Genomic DNA, 23449 nt, shown 5'->3' with positions numbered 1-23449 from the left:
TTTTTGATACAGCAGAAACGAACATACACCATTGTATAGCAATTATACTCCAATAAAGATGATATAAAAAATCAACTCTCTCAAATTATTCTTTCCAGTTCTTCCATTATTCTTTGGGTTATTCTTCTGGATGTAGAAAATCATAATGGAATGCCAAGTGAGTTTTTTTCTTTTGTTTTATTTCAGCCTCAAAATGGCCTTTCCAGCCCAGGGTCCATCATGGTCTCTGAGAAGTTAAGGAAAATGGATGTGGCTGACGCTTTAGATCTTAGTGAAAAGCTGGTAGGTATACCCAGCATCAGTCCCCTCCTGTCCAAACCTGCGTGCCCTGCAGGTAGTTTAAACATCAACTCCACATACATGTTTAGTTGTTACAGTAGCTCCACGAGACCCATCTCCTATCCCAGCATGGGCTGGAAATTGCAGAGCCCAATTCCTTGCAAGACTGGGTAGTAAGAATGAATGTTTATGTCTGTTGTCATTCCCCCTCCCCACTTCCCCCCAATTCTCAAAAAGGCATAGTGTAAATGGATGCGGGGGAAAATGAAAGTCCTACTAAAAGCCCCAAATGCACTCATTTGCAAAGCATGTGTTTCTTCTCTGCAACTGCAGAAAATGAATGAAACAGAATTAGACGTTTGCCTCCTCAAAGTGGCCACCAGCGGTCTTGGGCCAGGCCTCTTACCTGTGAAACGCTTTCTCGTAGTACTTGGACATGAGCAAAACCCTCGGGACTATGCTGAACATCAAAGATATGTCAGGTCACGTGTCCATGAAACACCTCTCCCCAAAAGAGAGGGAGAGAGTCCACCAGCTTCGACAAAGAGACCTGTACCTGGTGTTTGATAAGATCACCCTACTCAAGAACCAGCTGCAGAGGAAAGAGGAGCTTTTGAGACGATACGAGAAGGACATTGAACAGCTCAAGTATGGCCCGTGTCCCCGGCAAAAGGCCCAGGCCTCCATTCTCCAGGCTAAACCTCGGGGCAGCTGCAGACCCGTAGGGACCAGGACAAGAGGACAGAGGCCTGGGTGTGGAGTGGGGAGGCGGGATGGTGACTCAGGGCCTGATGGACCCAAGTCTCTGGGCAAGAAAGCAGCAGTTAAAGTACCCTACTGTTAAGGAATAAGGTGCACCTTTTATAAATGTGTCTGCTGTTTCACCATGTGTGTGCTTTTCGTAATTCCATCGTATTTTCAGTGGTATCCGTTCCCCCACCCTCTCTGGGAAATTGGGAGGGGCTGGTAGCATAACCGTTGCCCCCTTCATGCTGCACGTCCACAGCCAATGGGCTATTTATTCTGCCCTCTAGTCCCCACATCTTCAGCCTTCCCCCAACTTGTAAGGAAACCGCGAAGCCAAGCGTATATGGAAGTGTTCTGAGGATCTCCCAGGTCGGGAGCATTGGTGGTGAGTGAGAAAGCTGAGGAGAAAAGAGACTTTGTCTCTCCTGTGTGCTCAGGCAGAGCAAAGTGTCGGTTCAGATGTACCAGTCACAGGTGGCAAAGCTGAAGGACATCTTCAGAGAGGCCGAAGAAAAGGCGCCGCTGAAGGAGGCCCTGGCGCACATGGAAGAGCGGCTGCACCAGGAGAAGAGGGTCACCAGGGCGATCAGGCAGCAGAAGGTGAGAGGTCCCTGCTCGGAGCAGAGCCTCTGAGGCTGCCCCTCAGCTCCCTTTAGAAACAGCCAACTGAGGTCCCAGTGGGATCCAGGCAGCACAGAATGCATTCGCTCATTGCAAAGGAAGGTGGCAGAATAGCTTTAGCGTTAGGCAGACTTAGGTTTAGACTCTTGTTCTGCCATTTACTGTGTGGCTTCAGGCAGCTTTTTTTTTTAACATCTTTATTGGAGTATAATTGCTTTACAGTGTTGTGTTCGTTTCTGCTGTATAACAAAGTGAATCAGCTATATGCATACATATATCCTCACATCCCTCCCTCTTGTGTCTCCCTCACACCCTCCTTATCCCACCCCTCTAGATGGTCGCAAAGCACTGAGCTGATCCTGTGCCATGCAGCTGCTTCCCACTAGCTATCTGTTTTACATTTGGTAGTGTATATATGTCCATGCCACTCTCTCACTTCGTCCCAGCTTACCCTTCCCCCTCCCCATGTCCTCAAGTCCATTCTCTACATCTGTGTCTTTATTCCTGGCCTGCCCCTAGGTTCATCAGAACATTTTTTTTTTTTTTAGATTCTATATATATATGTCAGCTTAACCTCTCTGAGACTCATAGTCTAGCTTGCCTCTATTTTTTTAAACTTTCTTTTTTTTTAAGTTAATTTTTATTTTATATTGGAGTATAGTTGATTTACAGTGTTGTGTTAGTTTCAGGTGTACAGCAAAGTGATTCAGTTATACATACACATATATCTATTCTTTTTCAGATTCTTTTCCCATATAAGTTATTACAGAATATTGAGTAGAGTTCCCTGTGCTATACAGTAGGTCCTTGTTGATTACATATTTTATATATAATAGTGTGTATATGTTAATCCCAAACTCCTAATTTATCCCTCCCCACCACATTTCCGCTTTGGTAACCATAAGTTTGTTTTCAAAGTCTGTGAGTCTGTTTCTGTTTTGTAAATAAGCTCATTTGTATCATTTTTTTTTAGATTCCACATATAAGTGATATCATATGATACTTGTCTTTGTCTGACTTACTTCACATCGTATGATAGTCTCTAGGTCCATCCATGTTGCTGCAAATGGCATTACTTCATTCTTTTTTATGGCTGAGTAGTATTCCACTGTATATTTGTACCACATCTTCTTTATCCACTCCTCCATCGACATTTAGGCTGCTTCCATGTCCTGGCTGTTGTGAACAGTGCTTTCTGAGACTCATAGTCTAGCTCGTCTGTATTTTTTTAACTTTTGATAATTCGTGTATTTTATCTTGTTCTTTCTATCCAGATAACTGTTTTTTCTACCAGTTTTATTGAGACATAATTGACACACAGCACTGTACTGAGCTTAAGGGTGTCCAGCATCATGATCTGACTTCCCTGCCTCCTGAAAAGATGACCACAATTAGTTGAGTGAACAGCCCGAGTGTTTTTAAAGGCGGCGCTTCTGATTTTCATTGTTCTGCCAGGTGCCAGGGATACACCGAGGAATAAGCTCTCTGAGAATAAAGATTTGGGTTTCCTCTTCTGAGTAGCCAGAATAGTACGCCAGTCTTTCTGACTTGGGGCTGTGTATTTGTACACGCATGCTTGCGTGTATGTGTGTACATGTGAGTATGTGCTGTGGGTTGGCATGTGTGTGTATTTGTATGTGTGTGTTTGTTGCCTGCATGAGCTCTAAGGAGGCCAAGGTCATAGAAGGGTGCCCTTCTCCTCAACCAGGAGGTGATGGTCAGATAGTTCTTTGCAGAAGCCTGCCCTCCATCCTGCGAACCTTCCAGGCAATAGGTTTCCAGACAGCAGGCTCTCTGGCTTAGAGCCCCAGAAATGAAAAGTGGCTGTCCTGCTCTGAGGGAGCCTGGATGCAGTGTTTCCAGTGCTCACTGCTCTGAATTAAACATCACAGGCCTTAGTCTGTGTGTGACATGGGGCTGCCTCAGGCAGAGGACAGTTTCCTTTCACACCAAGCAATGCCATGGAGAGCTGGGCCAGTGACACAGTTGTGACTTTCCCTTTGATGTGCCCTCTGGAGAGCTCACCCCTCCCCAAGGTGCCCACCCCCGCCCCCAGGGCTTGGCAGACTAGGTCCCAAAGCAGAGACACCAGACCACAGAATGGGACAGAGAAGGGCCCCAAAAAAGCCATTGTCATGTACTGAAAACCTGAGGATTTACATAATGAGGTTTCACATGCATTATTCCTGGGCTGCATCATTCACACACAACGCAAGGGACATGCCAGCCTGTTTGGCGCTGGACATCCCTCAGCAGAGAAGGGTCTGAAATGGCCAAGCTGAACCTGTGTCAGGGTCCCCAGAAGAGCTACAGCTAGAAGCTTTCAAATTCGTGGTGTTCACAACTGGGGGAAAGACTTACCAAGGGACAGGCACCTGCTCCACACCGCACATGCTTCATCTCTCCCATCAACCCGCAAGGGATGCTGGCAAGTGTCAGCCCCTTAGAGAGGGGAAAGGTGAGTTGACAGAGGGTACCGTTCCCTGGCTACTAAGTGGCAGAAACAGGATTCCCTCCCCACCTGCTGCCCTCCCCCGCCCATGTTCACTTTTCCACACCCCCTCCTTCTGTGTCTCCCTTACCAGGGTGGCCCCCTTGGATACATCGCACCATTGCTCCTGGGGGTTTCACTCCAGGACTCAGGTTTGCATTTCAGGCTTGTTGTTAATATGTCGTCAGAAATCCCTGTTTGTCGGGAAGAAAACAATAATACATTTGAAAGTTTTGCTGGATCCTAAAGGGCACTTGTATACATCTGTCTTGGCATCCGTTCCTTCCAGGGAGTATATCTTCGTTGTCTTTAAGCAGAAAAGAACAGAAAGTAGAATTCCTCTTTCCTAAGTTTTACACTTAGTATTTTCACAAGGAGCCTTAGTTTTTTAGCCTCCTGTATAAAACTTTGAAACTCTTCACCCGTTCACAGAGGTGGCAAGGTTGAAGCACTGAGATGAAATTACACATCTTAAGCTTCAGAATTGCCCCCCCCCCAAAAAAAATGGAGTTTGTAGTTTAAATGTTTGACCATCTCTTCACCAAGCAGACCTTTCAAGAATCAAAAGTCCTATTTCCACACTAATATCTCTGGCTGTGAAAATGAGACTTGGTATAAGATGCTGGGCCTTCACAGCAAACTGGGTCTGTGGCTCTGTCCATGTGGCAGAGGGACGGGAACCGCGGCCCAGGCCGTGCTCACTCGAATCCACTTCCCACATCACTCGAGAAGCCGGCAGTGTCTCTCAGAGTTCAGAGGCCAGATTTGGAGTCAAACAAATAGGGGTCAAGCCCCACCACTGCCCCGAATGACCCTGAATAAGTGGCTTGACCTCTGTATCCCAGGTTCCTCAACAAAAGCAACCAAAACTGTTAGCAAGGGGCCTACTCCGTGGGGCAGCGGGAGGGTTAAATGGCAAAATGCCTGCAGTGCCTGGCATATCACAAGCCCCGTTTCTAAGGGTGAAGAATAGGCAGCTCATGGATGGGTGGGGATTCCTCTATTTCTTTCAGGGAGCTTCCTGCCAGCTGACGCCTTCCCCGGTCCTCCCAAAGCCGCCAGCTCTTATGGGACGCGCTCTTCTCTTTGGTGAATACGACTAGGCCACGGCCAAGAAAGGACCCAGATACCTTTTGTGAATGGGCTAAGGCTGGGATTTTCAAGAGGAAATTTTTAAATACACAGAAGTTGCCACTTGGGAAGCACGCAAGCCCTTTCTCAGGGCTTGAAGTGGAAGAAAGGCTGAAGGGCAGCGGCTGCTTCTGGCAGGAGAAGCCGCTCAGCTCTCCTGCCAATCAAATCTCCAGCCAATCAAGTCCTGGCTAGGACGCGTGACCACCGCTTTGTCTTGTGGTCTCAACCAGGAAAAGCCCCTAACCTTCCCTCTGCTTAATTAGCTCAGATCCCTCTTCTTTAAGATGAGAATAAAAATGGCACCTAGCTCGTAGCCTTCCCAATGGGAGCTTGTATACAAAACCCTTAGTACATAGGCCCACAAAGCATACATGCTCTCCTACCATCGTCATTATCCTCACTATTCTCTTTAACTCACTATCTTCCAAGATTTCCTTGGGCCCAGGTATTCTCAAGATTCTGGCTTCCTCTGTGCCACTTGTGTGTTTTGTTTGTTTGTTTGTTTTTGCGGTACGCAGGCCTCTCACTGTTGTGGCCTCTCCCATTGTGGAGCACAGGCCCTGGACGCGCAGGCTCAGCGGCCATGTCTCACGGGCCCAGCCGCTCTGCGGCATGTGGCATCTTCCCGGACCGGGGCACGAACACGCGTCCCCTGCATCGGCAAGCGGACTCTTAACCACTGTGCCACCAGGGAAGCCCGAACTGTATATTTTTAAATGGTTAAGATGGTAAATGTTATATTATGTATATTTTACCATAATGAATAATTAAAAATGTTAATTATTGGGGGAAAAAAAGCCGTTGGGGACTTTGTAATGGATGGCTCAGTCTGTTAGCACTGGACCTACCATTCAATCTCAATATCGTTAAAAACAGGATGACCAGACATTATGTGCTCACTGTGTGATGCAGGATGGATCACACAGTACCGCCTATGAAGGCGTCTGGACAACAAAAAGACTTTGATCTCCTCAGACCTCTAGATCTAACTATTTGTTTACAGGAAACATGGGGAAAAGAGGAACAAGTTAACTGAAACCAAGAAGAAGTGATCAGCCAAATCCAGGATGTGAATGTTCTCCAGGACAAAAGACCCAGTTTCTCCAACAAATCAGTGGCTGGGGGATAACAAAGGTCAGGGGCGGGGTGTTGCTGTTACAGAATTAAAGACATTTCAGAGACATAACAACCAAGTGTAATGTGTGGACCTTGTCTGGATCCTGATTCTAACAAAGATAAAAGTAAAAAAGATATCTCTGAGAGAATCAAGGAAATGTGAGCATGGACTGAATATTAGATGATATTCAGGAATGATTATAAGTATTTTTAGCTGTGATCATGTCAAGGCGGGGATAATATAAAGGAAAAAAAAGTCCTTTCAGTTAGGATGTCTTTATGGGTGAAATGACACAACTTGCTTTAAATTAACCTAGAAAAAAACTCAAAAAGGGAGAAAAAAGAATGAGAGAACACTGGGAAAATGTTGAAGCTGGATGATGAATACATGGAGTTAATCGCAGGCTTCTCTAGTTTTGTGTGTGTTTCCAAAATCCCAGAATAAAAAACAATTTTTATGTAGGCAATCTCAAAGGAACATACAGACACACACACAAACAGAGTGAGCTACAACCAAAGCATAAGCAAATGAGGAAGCCATTTGCCTTTAGTAAGTGCAGGAAAAGGGAGATTAAGCCTTGGGCCTTTGCAAGATGAGCTAACCAAGTCTAAGATGCCTGTATTAAGCTGGCACCCTCAAAGATGCTCCACACCCTGGCAAGAGGAGGGCTTAAAAATTTTTTTTTTCTGGACTTTCAGAAAGGAGAGCCTATGAAAACCTGTAGTTTTCAATGTGGCTCTGGAGGGGAAAACTAATAATGGCCACAATACTGATGATGATGATGATCACCCTGAAGGTTTGTAACCACGTGGGTCTGGGGCTCAAGTTTATACTCCATGTATTCAGTGGGAAAACTCCAAGTTGAGGAAATAAATGTCAGTGTTCAGAGGTTATTAGCATCCCCGGCATCCAGCTGAAACAAACAAAAAAGACTTCCGAGAGCAAAGCAGCCAGGAATCAGACCCCTCAGGATTCCCACAGATTAAGTTCAATCAAGAATGAGATCACAGTCAAATTACTAAACATCCAAGCAATAAGTCAGTATGAGCCAGAGTAAGCAGACACAACAAACAAGACATTGAGACACCACCCCTCTGCCACTCCCACCCAAAGACTTCAGATGTTGGAATTATCAGATAACAGATTCTAAAATCACTATGTATTCAATATTTTTTTTTAAAGAAGGCTTTTAAAATGAGCAAGGAATGAGACTATTAAAAATGGCCAGGCATTTGTCCTCAGGAGTTTGTGGGAGCACAGGAGAGCTATTTGACCCCTGTACATTTGGCTCTTCCATTCTGGTGGGAAAAACAGATTTCTTTACAGAATCAAATTATGCTGGCAATAAAAATTCAAGTGCTTCCAGGAGCCAGAGAGGAAATATGAGCAGTGCATTGGGCAGGCAGAACATAGGCTGTATCTAAAGAGGGAGCCTCTACTCATCCCCAGCAGATTGCTGATCTATATACAAGAAGAGAGTCCAGGTATTGCCAGATATTCCCATTTTCGCAAAAAAAGGCATAAATCCAGATGTTAATGATCTGTACATGTTGGCTACTGTGGTAGACATCTGGTTTTCGTCACCTAATAACAATTCACCTCTTCTAAAATATTATGGCGTTATGATCCTCCTTTGGGGACAACACCTTTCTCCTAGTCTCAGTCCAGTTTCTCAGAGACGCTGTTGATTCCACCTCTGGCTGCAGGGATGGGCATGTTGGCTCAAGCTCAGCCAATCAGAGCAGTCTCCTGGGCCACAATAATTGGCTCAGCAATGGGCTTGTGACCCACCCAGAGAAAATGAGAAGCAGTGAGGCCATTGGGGGAAGCTTAGGAAAAAGACTCCTATACTTCCCTATGGAGTTTAAAGCTGAGAAGATGTAAGGGTTGGAGCTTCGGCCGCCTTTTTGTGACCATTATACAGAGATTCTGTCTAAGGTTGGGTCCACATGGTACAAAGAATCCCTGAGAGCTGGAGAGAGGCCAAGGCCTCATGAAATCATCTGAGCCTGAACCCAGAGGTTCCCTCTAGAATTTTCATTTTTGGTAACCAGTGAATTTGCATTCATGCTAAAGACAATTTGAATAGGTTTCTCTGTCACTCCACAGAAGGAGGCCTATTCCTTCAGCAACTAATTAAAAGTCTTTTAACACGTTGGGAAAGCCAGACAAACATATCTGAAGGCTGACCATGGACCTTCAGTGTGCGGTCTCAGCACCTGGCCACCCCTCTCCTTCTGTACTCCTGTCCCTAGCATCTCTGATGACTCATCTTCTAGCCTCCATTCCCACTGCTCCTTCCCTGGACTATCCTCTGCTCTCCCTGCTCTACCTCCGGAAATCCTACTCTTCCTTCAGAACTCAAGTCAAATGGGTCCTTTTTTCTTAGCGCTTTCCTGACAACCCCACCCTAAGCCCTACCCGAGGCAGAAGAAGATACCTCTCCCTCCATCCCCAGGCCCCTCTGACCCCCCGATGAACACTCAGCCCTTCTGCTGAGGATCCTAATTACCCAGCCACATTCCTGTCTCGCCTGCTTCTTGACCGTGATCCAAATTCAGACGCAGATTAGAAGGGATGATATTTGAGGCTTAAGTTTCAAAAAACAATCAGTTCTTAGGAGAAGTCAGATAACATGGTGAAAGATGAGGATTTGGGTCAGGGATTTGAAAGAAAAGAACAGTTATTCCGGGGAAAAGAGAGGGTCTATGTGGAGTGCAGTGAGGAAGGAGGAAACACTGGACATATTTAGACCGAACGAAATGATTCAGAGGAAACCTGAGAAGAAATGTCTAGAGAGGCATGAGGTTGATCTGACTGGAAAGGAATACAAAAAATGTGTGATGGGAATGACCCAAAACACCAACGACAAAATGCCCAAAATAGGTGTACTGTTCACGTGAGAAAAGAATGCAGAGAGCAGCAAGACGCTGAGCAACCTCCAGAAAACAAGAGAGAAGGTGACAAAGGATGAGGTCATCTCAAACCAGATAAACTGGGAGGCTTTCTATGGATTGAAAGGGGTTTTTCAAAAGCTAGGGCTCATGTTGGCTTGCCCCTGATGGAAACTCAGGGCACCGAGGCCTTCTGGAATTTTCTGTTCAACAGACAGACACAGGGAGGGTCCCAAGAGGCCAGGCAGTGGCTAGATGTACCAAAAGAGCTACCATGGGTCAAAGGTCAAAACAAGCAAGGTCTCAGTTTATGAGCCACCCCAGGCAAGCACTGTCTCGCTTTTTACTTCTAAGGACCATGGGACCTTGTCCACAGTTCCCATGCCACCTACCCCGGGACCAATTCTTTCTTCATGTGATAAAATACCTAAGCCGGACAGTATCCAATCACAGCGGCCTTTAACCTTTGTTGGGGACATACCTGGTTGAGGTTCTGAGCCCTCTTCCCAGAAAAATGAACACAGCCTCAGTCACAACAAAGTTTCCTTCCCGTTTAAGCAGCTTATACCCGCCCTGGGGCCCATCTCTTGAACAATAGTTCCTAAACTCATTCACTTAATCAAAAAAACATTTATTGAGTGCCAGCTCCCTGGTACCTGCCAGGTACTGCTGCCAGGTACTGCTCCGGGCACCAAGGGTACAGGGATCCTCGCCTCATGGAGTGGACCTTCCAGTTTGTATCTGAGCCCTCAAATGATCAGAATGTCTGGCGAAGCGGCCCGGGAATTCAGTGATTCTGACATGGTGCCAGAATTAGGACCTGTCGTCCCAAAGAGCCCCAGCTCAAACACCCCTTCTGTAAGGAGAGAGGGGAGGAGTGTATTGAAAGCATGTGCTCTAACTGGGAAGCTCATAGCCTGCTGAGGGAGTGTAGAGGGTACCTGCACTTTGGAAAAATGTTTGGCAGAATCTCGTAAAGCTGGACGTATGTGTGACCCAGAAATTCTATTCCTAGATATATACCCAAGAGATATGTGCACATGTGCAGACCAAAAGGCATACACAACGGCCCCCAATTATCCCTGGTGTTCACACCTCTGTGTCCCCTCCCCTTGCGAGTAGGCAGGACTGTACCTTATTTCTAATCAGTAGATGCTGCAAAGGTGATGGGCATGTCATTTCTGTGATTATGTTACAGAAGATTGTAACTTCCATCTTGCCTGGAGACTCTCTCTAAGGACTCTCACTGGCTTTGATGAAGCAAGCCACCTTATGGAGAGGCCCACATGGCAAGAAACAGTGCAGGATCTCTGGCTAACAGCCAGCAAGGAGGTGAGGCCCTCAGACTAACAACCCTCAGGAAACTGTATCCTGCCAACCACCACATGAACTGGAAAGAGGGTCCTTCCCCAGCTGAGCCTCAGATGAGACCCCAGCCCTGGCCACCTCCCTCATTGCAGCCTGGGAGAGACCCTGAGCAGAGAACCCAGCTAAGCAGTGCCCGGATTCCTGACCCACACAAACTGTGACATAAGTGTGTGTTTTTTGGATCCGTTAAGTTTGCCATAATTTGTTCTGCAGGAATAGATAACAGAGTGTAAAGCAATGCAGCAGTGAGAATGAATGAACCACAGCTACATCAGACAACATGGTCGAACCTCACATAGTTGAGTGAAAGAAACCAGGCAGCGAATGGAATCTGTAAGATTCCATTTCCATGAAGTTCAAAAACAAGCAGAACTAATCTATGATTGGAAGTCAGACAAGCGGGAGGGGCTAACCAGAAGTGAACACAGGGAGTCTTCTCGGAGGGGTGGGGGCGGGTGGTAATGTTCTGCTTCTTGTTCTGGGTTCTGGTTAGGGTGGGTGCATACACTTTGTGAAAATTCTTCAAGCGTACACTTATCAGTTGTGCTCTTTTCGAGATGTAGATTATGTTTTGAAAACAAAAGTTTACAAAAATGACAATATGCTGGAGTCAAACAGCCAGGGTTCGAATCTTGGACCTATCACTTACAAGATTTGTAACTGCGCAAGTTACTTGACTTTTCTGAGCCCGCTTCTGTAAAATGGGTTGGGCTAAGAATTAAATAAAACAGTGCATGGCATAGCAGCTGGTACCTAACAAGCCTCAATAAATATTAGCTAGTTTGGTTCACCTCATTCATAATGGTTCATTGTTAATCTCAAAAAAAAAGAAGTAGTGGAGGTTGATTTGCCTGGATGCCTGCAAGTCGAATTTATGGAGTTGTCCTGCAGGGGCCACCCCACAGAGACCAGCTGGATTCTCAGAATCCCTCTAGCAGCGATCAGGGGAGCTCAGCCTGCCTCTGACACCCACACCCAGAAAGGTCCCTGGGCAACAAGCAAGATGATATGCGAGTGTTCTGAGGTCAAGTTTGCTCTGGGTTGGGACTGAGACGATGCAAATCAAAGCTCTCCCCAGGATGGCTGTGATCGGGTTGAGATGGTGCTGTCCTCCCACATCATCAAGAAAGCAACAAAAACAAGCAAAGAGACAGACAGCAACGCGGACATTCACAGAAGGAGTCTGTGGTACCGGGCACAGTTTACTACTTCACACATATTAACCCATTTGGTCTTTACAGTCAATGCTGTTATTACCTCCATTTTACAGGTGAGAGAAGTGAGGTACAGACAGAATAAAACAAACAAACAAACGAAACCAGGCCGATCAGAGGTGGGATCAGCACCCTTCATCTGCAGTTTTCAAACAGAACATACAGACTGACCTCCCTGGCAAAGCTTTTTTTCTGTGTTGTTGTTTTTTTTTAGAGAGAGTAGTTTTTTGTTTTTGTTTTAATTTTTTAAAATTAATTAATTTATTTATTTTTGGCTGTGTTGGGTCTTCGTTTCTGTGCGAGGGCTTTCTCCAGTTGTGGCAAGCGGGGGTCACTCTTCATCACGGTGCACAGGCCTCTCACTATCGTGGCCTCTCTTGTTGCAGAGCACAAGCTCCAGACGCGCAGGCTCAGTAGTTGTGGCTCACGGGCCTAGATGCTCCGCGGCATGTGGGATCCTCCCGGACAAGGGCTCGAACCCACGTCCCCTGCACTGGCAGGCAGATTCTCAACCACTGCGCCACCAGGGAAGCCCCTGGCAAAGCTCTGATTTGCAAGAGATGAATGTCCCAACCAGCCTTGTCTCTATCTGAGAAAACACCTGGGTGATTTCTCATTTTCTGACAGGGGAAGGGGGTGAGCACGGCTGCAGAAGGCCTCAGTGACCAGCTGTGATTTTGTGGTTTGAATTTATTTTTGTGAACCTGTGTGTGTGTGTGTGTATAAAAACCTGCATTTCCTTAGCCCATAGCGTCAGGTTATGAATGGACTGTGGAGCCTCCAATGGCCCTTTGCTCTCCCATCTGACACCTACTCAACAGCTTAGCTACTTCCTGATCTTCGAGTGCTCTCTCTCTCTTTTACACTCCCTTTCTCCTGTTCCAGCTCTTTCCCTGGCTCTCTCTTACCCCTTAAAGGCTGGGCAAGCTCCCTACCTCTTCCAGGCGGGAGGCCAGCATTCATTTCTTGTTGGAATGCAGGGGACAACAAGCAGATCTCGGGAGGGGGCACAGTGGATGGGCTCTCCCAGTCAAGGACAGCCCAGGGAAGGTAACTGTGGCCCAATGAGATTTTATGGGGCAGAGGTCCTGCAGGAAAGAAGCCCAGTGGGTGGCAGGAGAGGTCCCTGGCAAGCCCCAGCTACGCCCTCTTGGCCTCAGCTCCCTCCCCCTCTTGCTGCAGGCACTGCCCAAACTTCAGGACAGCCAGAAGCCCAGATTGTTCAGGGCTGAGGGAAAGCAGGTGGTGAGCATGGGTGTCTCGTGGCTGTGACACCTGTCACCTGTGGTCCCCGGGGAAAATACCTTCCCAGCACAGTCATCTAGATTCAAATCCTTTTCTGGCTGTGTCACCTTGGTCACATACCTCCATGTCTCTTGAGCCTTATTTTCCTGTTCAAGTGGGAGTGATGTGATAGAAATAATACCCATCACGACATTTTTGAGCATTTCTCTGCAGAGCTCCCTGTTCCAGGTGTTTCATACACACCTACTGCCCCAGGTTATGGTGAGGATTAAATGAGATGATCCACAGGAAGGACTGGGACAGTGCCCTGCGGGTGGAAAGCCCGGAGTTAACATCACTCGCTCCAGTATTAGGAGGACAGCTGGGAATGACAAAGCTGGGACATGGACCCAGGCCTTTCAGACACCAGCATCCTGATGTTGATTGAGATACAGTACAGCCTTGGTAGCCACCCAGAGCTCAATAAGATTGATTGATTACAGGCATCACCAAGGAGCCCATATAAGCTAGAAACCTCTTTTTTTTTTTTGGCCATGCCGTGTGGCTTGCGGGATCTTAATTTCCCCACCAGGGATTGAACCCGGGCCATGGCAGTGAAAGCACCAAGTCCGAACCAGTGGACCGCCAGGGAATTCCCCAGGTGCAGTATTTTGATCACCCTATCATTGCAAAGTACAACTCTCACTCAGCCCAGGACATGCTATGATAAAGCCATGAGTTATTGGGGTATTTTAGTTTCTGTTTTTGAAATTTAAGTGGATGACATGGAACTGGGTTTTTAGACTTTCACACACCCTTTGAGATGACTGTGGCATCCTGTGGGGAGCGGCAGGATCCAATCAAGATTTGGCAATTTCTGCTCCAGTGAGCCTGAATGTCAGCTTTGTTCTGCGTTTAGTATTTCCTCATCGAGAGATGGACTAATGGCAACATATGCTCTCCCAAGCCTATCAGGGGGCCATGAGCGGCTCCGGCTCCAGGCTGGCCTGAATGGGCTCCATAGGGTCTGGCTGGCAGTGAGCAGGGTTGCTGTTCTGTGCTCATGTTGATGAGACTGAAGACAAGCATGGAGATGGGGGTGGGGCTGGGGAGGGCCAAGGCTACAGAAGCCTAGGTCCTGGGGTAAGGACAGTTCAGCTCAGCAGCTCAAGAGTAGGAGGCAAGGCTGTGGGCGGGTGGCAAGGGCTGCCCCTGTTCATTCACTCATTCGTTCATTCAGGCACTGTTCTAGGTACTGGTGATACAGCAGTGAACAAAAGAGAAAGAAATCCCTGCCCTCATGGAGCTTAAGTTGGGGGCAGGGGGGAGTTGGGAGTGGGGAGACTGACAACAAATAAGAGAAGAAAACTAAATAAATAGCATGTTAGAGGAGTGGTAAGATGAAGGGAAGAGCAATAGAGTGAGGTGTTTGTTTTGTTATTCATGTTTTTGGGGGGGTGTTTTTTGTTTTGTTTTGTTTTTTTGGGTGGCATCATGGGGCTTGCAGGATCGACCAGGGATCGAACCGGGCAGTGAAAGCACTGAGTCCTAAACACTGGATCGCCAGGGAATTCCAAGACCCTTTTAAATAGGGTGATACTTGAGTAAAAATCTAAAGGAGCTGAAGGAGATCCCTGGGGGAAGTGCCTGGTAGGGAGAAGAAACAGTAACTGCAAAGGCCCTGAGGCAGAAATGTGCCTGGAGAGTTGAGCCTGACCCTCTCTGTTCCTCTGAAGTTACCACTCAGGGCCCCGGCCTCTGTGGTCACTCCTCATACATTCCTAAGGTCTTTCTGGTCGAATGGCAGAACCTTCCAGGCTGACTGAGGGCCTGGAAGAGATTTCTAGGGAAAAGTTCTGGGAGGGCTCTGCCATTCAACTGCAGGGTTGAATAAGTCCTGAGGTTTTGCCAAGCTTTTAACAAATGCACAAGGAATTTGCAAGAATGCAACAAATTCATTCCTGGACCATGCTCCAGAGCTGCTTAATCAGAATCTCTGAGGTCTGTGCCAGGGAATGTGCATTTCTAAGAGCCTCTAGGCATGTGGGAGCATCTTTACCATATATTCCATCCCATATCGATTTCCATGATTTTTCTCTCGTATATCTTCTTCTAATTGACTAGAGTGGAGTCTGCCATCTTTCATCTTTCTCAGATGAATATTTTGAGTTTGTCTTGGGGCACCTTGTCAGTCATTTCCTGGCAGGGAAATGAGGCATTCTGTAGGTAGTCAGCAGGTCTGTTCTGCTCCCAGACAGAAGGGGCTGATCTGAAAAGAGGTGACATGGGGTGAGGGGAGATAGTTGGCATTTGCATGTCTTCTCCACACGCTCCATCCCCCCAGCCCCGTGCCCATGGGGGGTGCGGGGGGATTTCTTAAGGATCTGATCCAGGTCAACACTGGGGCCACCGTCTGACCTTGTAGGGACTCAGGTGATGTTTGTAGAAGTAAAGAACACATGAATGAATAAACGCGAGTTTTGACAGGGAAGGACAGGAACAGTAAGGCTGTGGGCTTGTAAATACCCCTTCCCTAGCACGTGGGAGAATCTTCCATTCTTTCAGAAGCGTTCCCTCCACCGCACCCATCTCCCATCTCCACCCCCATCCCCAGAAGTGATGGTCCCCCAGCTTACTCTGTTTTCTCCTCCACAACAGAGAGAACTAGAGATTCGGGTGGGACGGGGGGGACCAACCTCCAGGCTTCTCGTGGTTCAGCTCCATTACCCTCCCACGCCTGACCACCCCCTCCTCAACGCACCGAGCCTAGAGCTAAGGTCAGTAGGAAGGATTCTCGAGTCTGCTCCTTCCCCGCTGTAAGACTTGGAGCTACTTCTGTGAACACTGAGCCTGTTTCCCCATCCTGGAAACGGGGCTGGGGACCTCTAGGGGGCAGGTCGGGGAGGGCTCGCAGCGCTGCAGCGGGCTGTAATTGGCCGGGTGCTGCCAGCGCACCTCCCCCTCATCCTCGGGCGCCGCGCACGCCACGCCCCTCCCCAGCTCGGCCGTCAGAATGGCGTTGCCGTGGCGACGTTCGTACAAAGGCCGGGCGGGCGCACGGGCTGCGGGCTGTCGCCTGGAGACTCCGCGGGAGGGCGGCAGGGCGGAGGTCAGGGCTTCTTGGCAGAGGACGAGGCGTGGGCTTCTTCCTCAGGCCAGGTGAGAGCGGCGCGCGAGGAGGCGGCGGGAGGAAACCTGGGCCGGAGGAGGCCAGCCCTGCGAGGTCAAGGGTGTTGGGATAGGCAGGGGACCCGGCGCCAGCCGAGTCCGAACTCTCTGATCCAGGCTCGGGTCGCCAGGAGCACCCCAGAAAAGGTGCCCCAACACCAGCCGTTCCTTCCTAAGTGCAGCCCCTACCTCGCCCCCCAAGGGAGGCGGCACGGGAGCTTTAAGCCTCTCCTGGGCACCAGCTCTTGGATGTCCTGTGGGTATAGCTGGGATTAAGAGAGGAACCCCTGTTTCCCCTGATTTATGGACAACACCCACCCAATGGTCAGACACACACACACACACACCCGCCCCTTACCTGAACTCCCCTTCTTTAAGGAACTTTGAGGCCACTGTAAACCTCAAAAGAAAGTTTGCTCCTATAGCCCAATTCTGAGCCATCCAAAGTGGTCGGGGGAACGCAGATGACTGAAGCCCTTTTGCTCTTTCCTGTGGCTGGTGCTCCATGGCACTGAGTAAGAACGAATTCACAGAGCTCCACACATTCAAATTACTTTGACAGTGTTTTCACGCAAGGAAGTGATGCACAGGGCAAAATGAAGGTGGAGAAATATTGTCCAATCCAAAAGCTAAAGAGATAGAATTTAGGTTTTCCAAGGAGTCATCTAAGCTAGATACTGACAGGAAAAATGAAAGGTAGTTACTATCAAAGCTTCCTAGCCAGCTCGCTGTACTGACTTGCTTTGAGGTGCCCTTTGTATTTTCATTCACTCAGCAAGTGTTTCCCAAGCACCTACTATGTGTCAGGTTCTGCCCCCCCGCCGCCCCCTACCCTGGAGAAGGGGTAATGCACAGAACTGGCAGGAACTGCAAAGGGTCTGACATTTGACCCTGTTTGAAAGTTAGTAAGTTAGCCTGCCCAGCTTATAGTTCCTGGCAGAAGACAAGAGACTCCTGGGCCAGAAACAAAGAACTTGATTACTCACAGCACAGCCGACATAACAGGCAGCAGAGCTGCATATGCACATTGGTTCCTGTTGCCCTGAAAGTCCCTCGGGGTGGTGCAGAGCAGCCAGTGTGGATGCTGTGCGCACAGTGGGTCTGTGTCCCAGGTAAGGAACTCCAAACTCAGGAAACTGCAATCTTTGAAAGGGGCTGCTAGCAAACCTGCCCAACTTTTGCCCCAGAAGGAGCCGTTATCTTTATTAGAAACATTACCTCTATCCTCCCAGGCTGTTTGCCATACAAGCATCCTCGGAAAGTGAGTGCAGGACAAAATCTTTCAATGCCTTTGCTCTGAAGATGGGTACAAACACAAAATACCCATGAAGAATTGCTTCTGAACAAAATGAACACAGTCCTGGTTTTCCAGGAACATATATGTTAGTGAAAGAGAAACCAACAGCAAGCATAACTAAAGAAAGGAACAAGAACATGTCAGAGAATGATAAGTACAAGGAAGGAAACACAGCAGGGGAAAACTAGCAGGGGAATAATATGACTGAGGGTGCCTTTAGCCAGAGTGGTCAGGTGGTTGCCCCGAAGAGGGACGTCTGAGCAGAGAGAAGACCCCAGCCTTGGGGACGTCTGGGGTGAGAGCTAAACAACAAATATGTGCATAATCCAAGTTTAAGTTTTAGATTAGTGGCTTTTCCTGTGGTTTTCCTGCAGAAGAGACATTTCTTGGAAGTTTCCATTTTAGCTTAATTAGACTTGAATGTGTTGCGTGCTAACATGGTCCTCTGCAATTGAAGATTAATAACTGAAGGCAGCAGAGCATGGTTCTTTGGGAAGAGGAAATGTCTTTTCCCCTGTATACATGACAGCGAACTTAATCAAATGTATTTCTCATTATCTGAAAGCATCAATATTTGTGGGACATCCACAGGCCTCAAAGTTTACAAATATAAACTATCCAGCTTATTTTTATTTCTCTTACCCCCAGGTAGGGTCTCGTCTTCCTTTCAGAGGATAGAATGCTGGTTTCAAGGACTTTCTTTTATTACATGTGCCAAGTGTCAGCAGACAGTGCAATTCCCCCACCCCTACTCTGCCCCACCAGCAGCAATGGAGGTTTGTACACTGGTAACATGCAAAGGCCCAGAGTTGTCACACACTTACTACTGTGTGACCTTAACTTCTCTGAGTCTCAGTTTCCTCATTTGTAAAGCGGGACAATACTGACACCTGCCTCGCAGGGTGGTTCTGAGGATGAAAAGAGGCCATGTGTGTAAAAGGATAGCCCAGTGCCTGGCACTTAGTAGGGATTCAGTGATGGAATGATGATGGAGATGTTGATGGAAAGCAGAGCCAGACAGGAGACCCTCTACGGTCAGACCTAGAGATTTTTGTTTTTATCCACAGTTTAACAGCTTCACACTTCAGTGACCTTTCAGTTGAAAAGAGACTTTGGGGACTTTCTTGGTGGCTCAGCGGTTAAGAATCCGCCTGCCAATGCAGGGGACACGGGTTCGAGCCCTGGTCCAGGAAGATCCCACATGCCTCGGAGCAACTAAGCCAGTGCACCACAACTACTGAGCCTGCACTCTAGAGCCTGCGAGCCACAGCTAGGGCCCGCGTGCCGCAACTACTGAGCCCACGTGCTCCAACTACTGAAGCCTGCACACCAGGAGCCCATGCTCCACAACAGGAGAAGCCACCGCAGTGAGAAGCCTGCGCACCGTGAGGAAGAGTAGCCTCCGCTCGCCGCAACTAGAGAAAGCCCGCATGCAGCAACGAAGACCCAACACAGCCAAAAAAAAAAAAAAAGGAAAAAAAAGAAAAGAGACTATCTGTGACATGGCACTGAGATGGATCAGAATTCAAATATCATGTGAATTATCATCAACATCTTGGAACCAGCTGAAGTCACTGAAATTTTTATGTTTTAAAAAACATGTGGGCTTCCCTGGTGGCGCAGTGGTTGGGAGTCCGCCTGCCGATGCAGGGGACACAGGTTCATGCCCCGGTCCGGGAGGATCCCACATGCCGCAGAGCGGCTGGGCCCGTGGGCCATGGCCGCTGAGCCTGCGCGTCCGGAGCCTGTGCTCCGCGGCGGGAGAGGCCACAACAGTGAGAGGCCCACGTACCGCAATAAAAAAAAAAAAAAAACATGTATATATGGGCTTCCCTGGTGGCACAGTGGTTGAGAGTCTGCCTGCCGATGCAGGGGACACAGGTTCGTGCCCCGGTCTTGGAGGATCCCACATGCTGCGGAGCGGCTGGGCCCGTGAGCCATGGCCTCTGAGCCTGTGCGTCCGGAGCCTGTGCTCCGCAACGGGAGAGGCCACAACAGTGAGAGGCCCGCGTAACGCAAAAAAAAAAAAAAATTTTAAAATAAATAAATAAATAAATAAATAAATAATAAAAAACATGTATAGGGCTTCCCTGGTGGCGCAGTGGTTGAGAATCTGCCTGCTAATACAGGGCACATGGGTTCGAGCCCTGGTCTGGGAAGATCCCACGTGCCGCGGAGCAACTAGGCCCGCGAGCCACAACTACTGAGCTTGCGCATGTGGAGCCTGTGCTCCACAACAAGAGAGGCCGCGATAGTGAGAGGCCCGTGCACCGCGATGAAGAGTGGCCCCCGCTTGCCACAACTAGAGAAAGCCCTCGCGCAGAAACGAAGACCCAACACAGCCAAAAATTAATAAATAAATTTTAAAACCATGTATAGGATTTACTTTGAAATGCATTAAAATATAAAATGTATAGATGGGTAGATATGTGATAAAGCAAATAGAACAAAATGTTGATTGTAGAATCTGGGTGGTGGTTCTATAGAAGTTCACCATCCACTTCTTTCAACTTTTCTGTGTGTTTGACATTTTCATAATAAAATGCCAGCAAAAGATACGTACAGAGTCTTGACCGTACAGCCAAGCTATAATCTTGATATTTTGTCTTTGGAAATCATTTTTTTTCAACCTAAATATATGAAGGAATGCGGTGACTTAAAAAGAAAGTATCTTCTAATGCCCATTTCCTTGATGACTGACTCTTCCACACTTTAAGAAGCTCTGTAGAAGTTGGGGTTTCTTGAGTCAAAGTTCAGAAGCCCAAGATTAATAACAGTCACAATCACAGTAGGACAAATGGGTGTTTAGTGTAGCAATCACCATTCTAGATGCTTCACATTTAATCCTCACAAAACTCTTTGGGATACAGAGTATTATTAGCCCCATTTTACAGATGAGGAAACAGAGGCATAGAGAGAGAATAAGTAAATCACCCAGAGTCACAGAGCTAGTAAGTGGTGGGTTAGTAACACTGAGTACTTGATTCTGGCAGATAACTAACCCCAAACTAAGCTTAATGGGAGGTGGAGAGCAGTTATCAGTGGAATTCGGATTTGTTTTTTTTTTTTTTTTTTTTTGCTATTGCTTGTTTGTGCTCTGAATTACATAAAGGATGTCCTCTTGTGATCAGAAGCAAGCTCATCTATGCCGGCTATCACTGTTAAAAGGACAGTCTTAAAAATGTGTGGAATTATCATTGTGATCATTGTTAAATCCAGCTATCCACTCCTACCTCTGCTGACTTCTCCTGTGGACATTATGGTGTATTCCATTCATTCTAAATATGACATTGAATAATTAGAGGACTGTATTTTTCTAACAAAATTGTTTTCTGAAAACCTTTTATAGGGAAAGCAGAGAATATGAAAGCCTATCTAAAGAGTGCAGAAGGCTATTTTGTCCTGAATAAAAGCACTACGATTGGAAGGCATGAAAATTCAGACCTTGTTTTAGAGGTAAGACCTCTTCCTAGCCAGTCCCCGACCCTCCCTACCCCTCACACCACCAAAAGTCCTTACTGTTCTGTGGACTCCAGTCTCTTGTAAAGCACAGCCTCTGGCTAACAGTCCCAGCCTTCCTCGGTGTGCCACCAATAACCATTTCCCCACATGTGCTGGGTCTCCCTGGCACATGTGGTAAGAATGAGCACAGTGCAAAGTGCGATGGGCCCTGTGTCCTTTGCTGACTGTGTGTGCAGTGTCCCACCCTGATGGCGCGGTTTGGAAGGTGGGCGTAGAGCTGATGCTTGACCTTCACCTGCTCCGCGTGTGGCAGCCACGGCCACCTGAAGTGCCCAGCTTGAGCAATGGCCTCTCGCCCTTTCCAGAGCTTCTGGAGACTACGGGCCCCTCAGAGCCCTCCCCCGCCCCCGTACCTCCAAGTAGTAAATCAGGGTAAGCCCTGGGCATGGCCTCAGTGCTCTCTCACTTCATTTCATTCCATTCTCTGAATTAGCTGTGGCTTGGTCCACAGTCCCAGCTCATTGACAGCCAAGGAAGTTGGAAGAAATTGTAAGTAAGGAATTATAAAAACAGTGGCTTTGAGCCTTTTAACATTTTGAAAGGGATTAAAATATTGAAGCAGAAAGAGAAATGCAATGGAATCCCTTTAGGACTGTGAAAGGCAGACCACTGTCAGACTTCACTCAACAGAGTTTTTTAAACTTTATTTTGAAATAATTATAGATGCACAAATGGTAGAGAGAATGGCACAAAGCATGTGTGGAGTCCTGTGCCATTTTACCACGTGTGGATTTGGGTGTGGCCCTCAGGATATAGGAGTATTCCATCATCAGAGATGTCCCTTGTGATGCTCCTTTTATAGTCACAATTCCTCCTCCCACCATCGTCCCCACGCTCCGAAAAGCACTAATCTGTTCTCCGTCTCTATAATTTTCATCATTTATCTATGACCTTTGCGATTGTTTTTTTTTTTTTTTTTTTAGTCATTGTAATGCCCTTGACATCCATTTAGGTTATTAGCTTGTTCTTTTATTGCTGAGTAATAGTCCACGGTATGGACGTATCACCTATGTTTAACCATTCACTTTTTGAAGGACATTTTGTTTCCATTTGGGGCTATTACAAATAAATGTACTATAAACATTTGTATACAGGTTTTTGTGTGAACATAAGTTTTTATTTCTCTGTGATAAATGCTCAGGAGTATGATTGCATGGATTAACATATGTGTTTATATAGATTCGGTTTGTAAAGAAACTGCCAGACTTATCCAGCATGGCTGTACCATTTTTCATTTCCACCAGCAATGTATGAGACACATCCTCACCAGCAATTAGCATAAACACTGTTTTTCATTTTAGCTGTTTTAGTAAGTGTGTAGTGGTATCTCATCATAGTCTTAACTTGCATTTCCCAAATCGATAGTGATGTTAAATGTCTTTTCATGTACGTGTTTGCCTTCTGCATATCCTCTTCAGTGAAATATCTCTTCATATCTTTTAAGTGTCTCTAATCGAATTGTTAATTTTTTTACCATTGAGTTTTGAGAATTCTTTATGTATTTTAGATATGAGTCCCTTGTCAGATAGATGGTTTGCAAATATTTTCTCCCATCCGTAGCTTGTCTTTTCATTCTCTTAGCAGAGTATTTCACAGAGCAAAAGCTTTAACTTTTGATGAAGTCCAGGTAGTTATTTTTTCTTTTATAGATCATGCTTTTAGTGTCATGTCTAAGAACATGCCACCAGGTCCCTGACCCTGAGGATTTTCTCTTATGTTTTCTTCTAAGTGTTTTATACTTTTATGTTTAAATCTATGAACCATTTTGGGTTCACTGTCGTTTATGATGTGAGATTTAGGTCAAAGTTCATTTTTCTTGCATGTGGATATTTAGTTGTTCCAGAACCATTTGTTGAAAAGACTATCCTTTCTCCATTGAATTGCTTTTGCAAGTTTGTCAAAAATAATCTGGCCATACTTTCTATGGGGGCTACTTCTTAGTTCCCTATTATGTTTCATGGATCTATTTGTCATAATGGATCTACCATTATGAGATAGCCTTGATTACTGTCGCTATGTAAGTCTTAAATCAGGTAGAGTGATTCCTCCCACTTTTCTTTAAAAAAAATTTTTAACCTATTCTAGTTCCTTTGCCTTTCCATTTACATTTTAGTGTAAGCCTGTCTGTATATACAAAATATCATGCTGTAATTTTGATTGGAATTGTGTTTAATCCTATATAACAATGTGAGAATAATTGATATACTCCTACATTGTCTTCCAATTCATGATCGTGGTATATTTCTCCATTTATTCAGTGTCTCTCATGAGTGTTTTGTAGTTTTCAGCATACGAGTCCTGAACATGTTTTGTTAGATTTACACTTAAGTATATCTCTCTCTTTTTTTTTTTGAGTGATTGTAAATGGTATTA

At 46.7% G+C, this 23449-nt stretch overlaps 1 protein-coding gene across 1 annotated transcript in view; it reads left to right on the top strand.

The window, feature by feature from the left end:
• Positions 1-20917: 20917 nt before the first annotated feature.
• Positions 20918-23449, top strand: part of LOC309797585 (forkhead-associated domain-containing protein 1-like) — a gene marked incomplete at both ends in the record, with an annotated part of 87959 nt that continues 85427 nt past the window's right edge. Inside the window, one exon of the mRNA XM_082646078.1 lies at positions 20918-21010. Coding sequence (XP_082502204.1) covers positions 20918-21010 — 93 coding nt within the window. The remainder of the gene's footprint in view (positions 21011-23449) is intronic.

This window comes from Mesoplodon mirus, assembly GCF_964341445.2.
Source record: "Mesoplodon mirus genome assembly, contig: HAP1_SCAFFOLD_759, whole genome shotgun sequence".
Taxonomy (NCBI): Eukaryota; Metazoa; Chordata; class Mammalia; order Artiodactyla; family Ziphiidae; genus Mesoplodon; species Mesoplodon mirus.
Note: the sequence above shows the minus strand (reverse complement) of the source record. Positions and strands in the feature narration are given on the sequence as shown.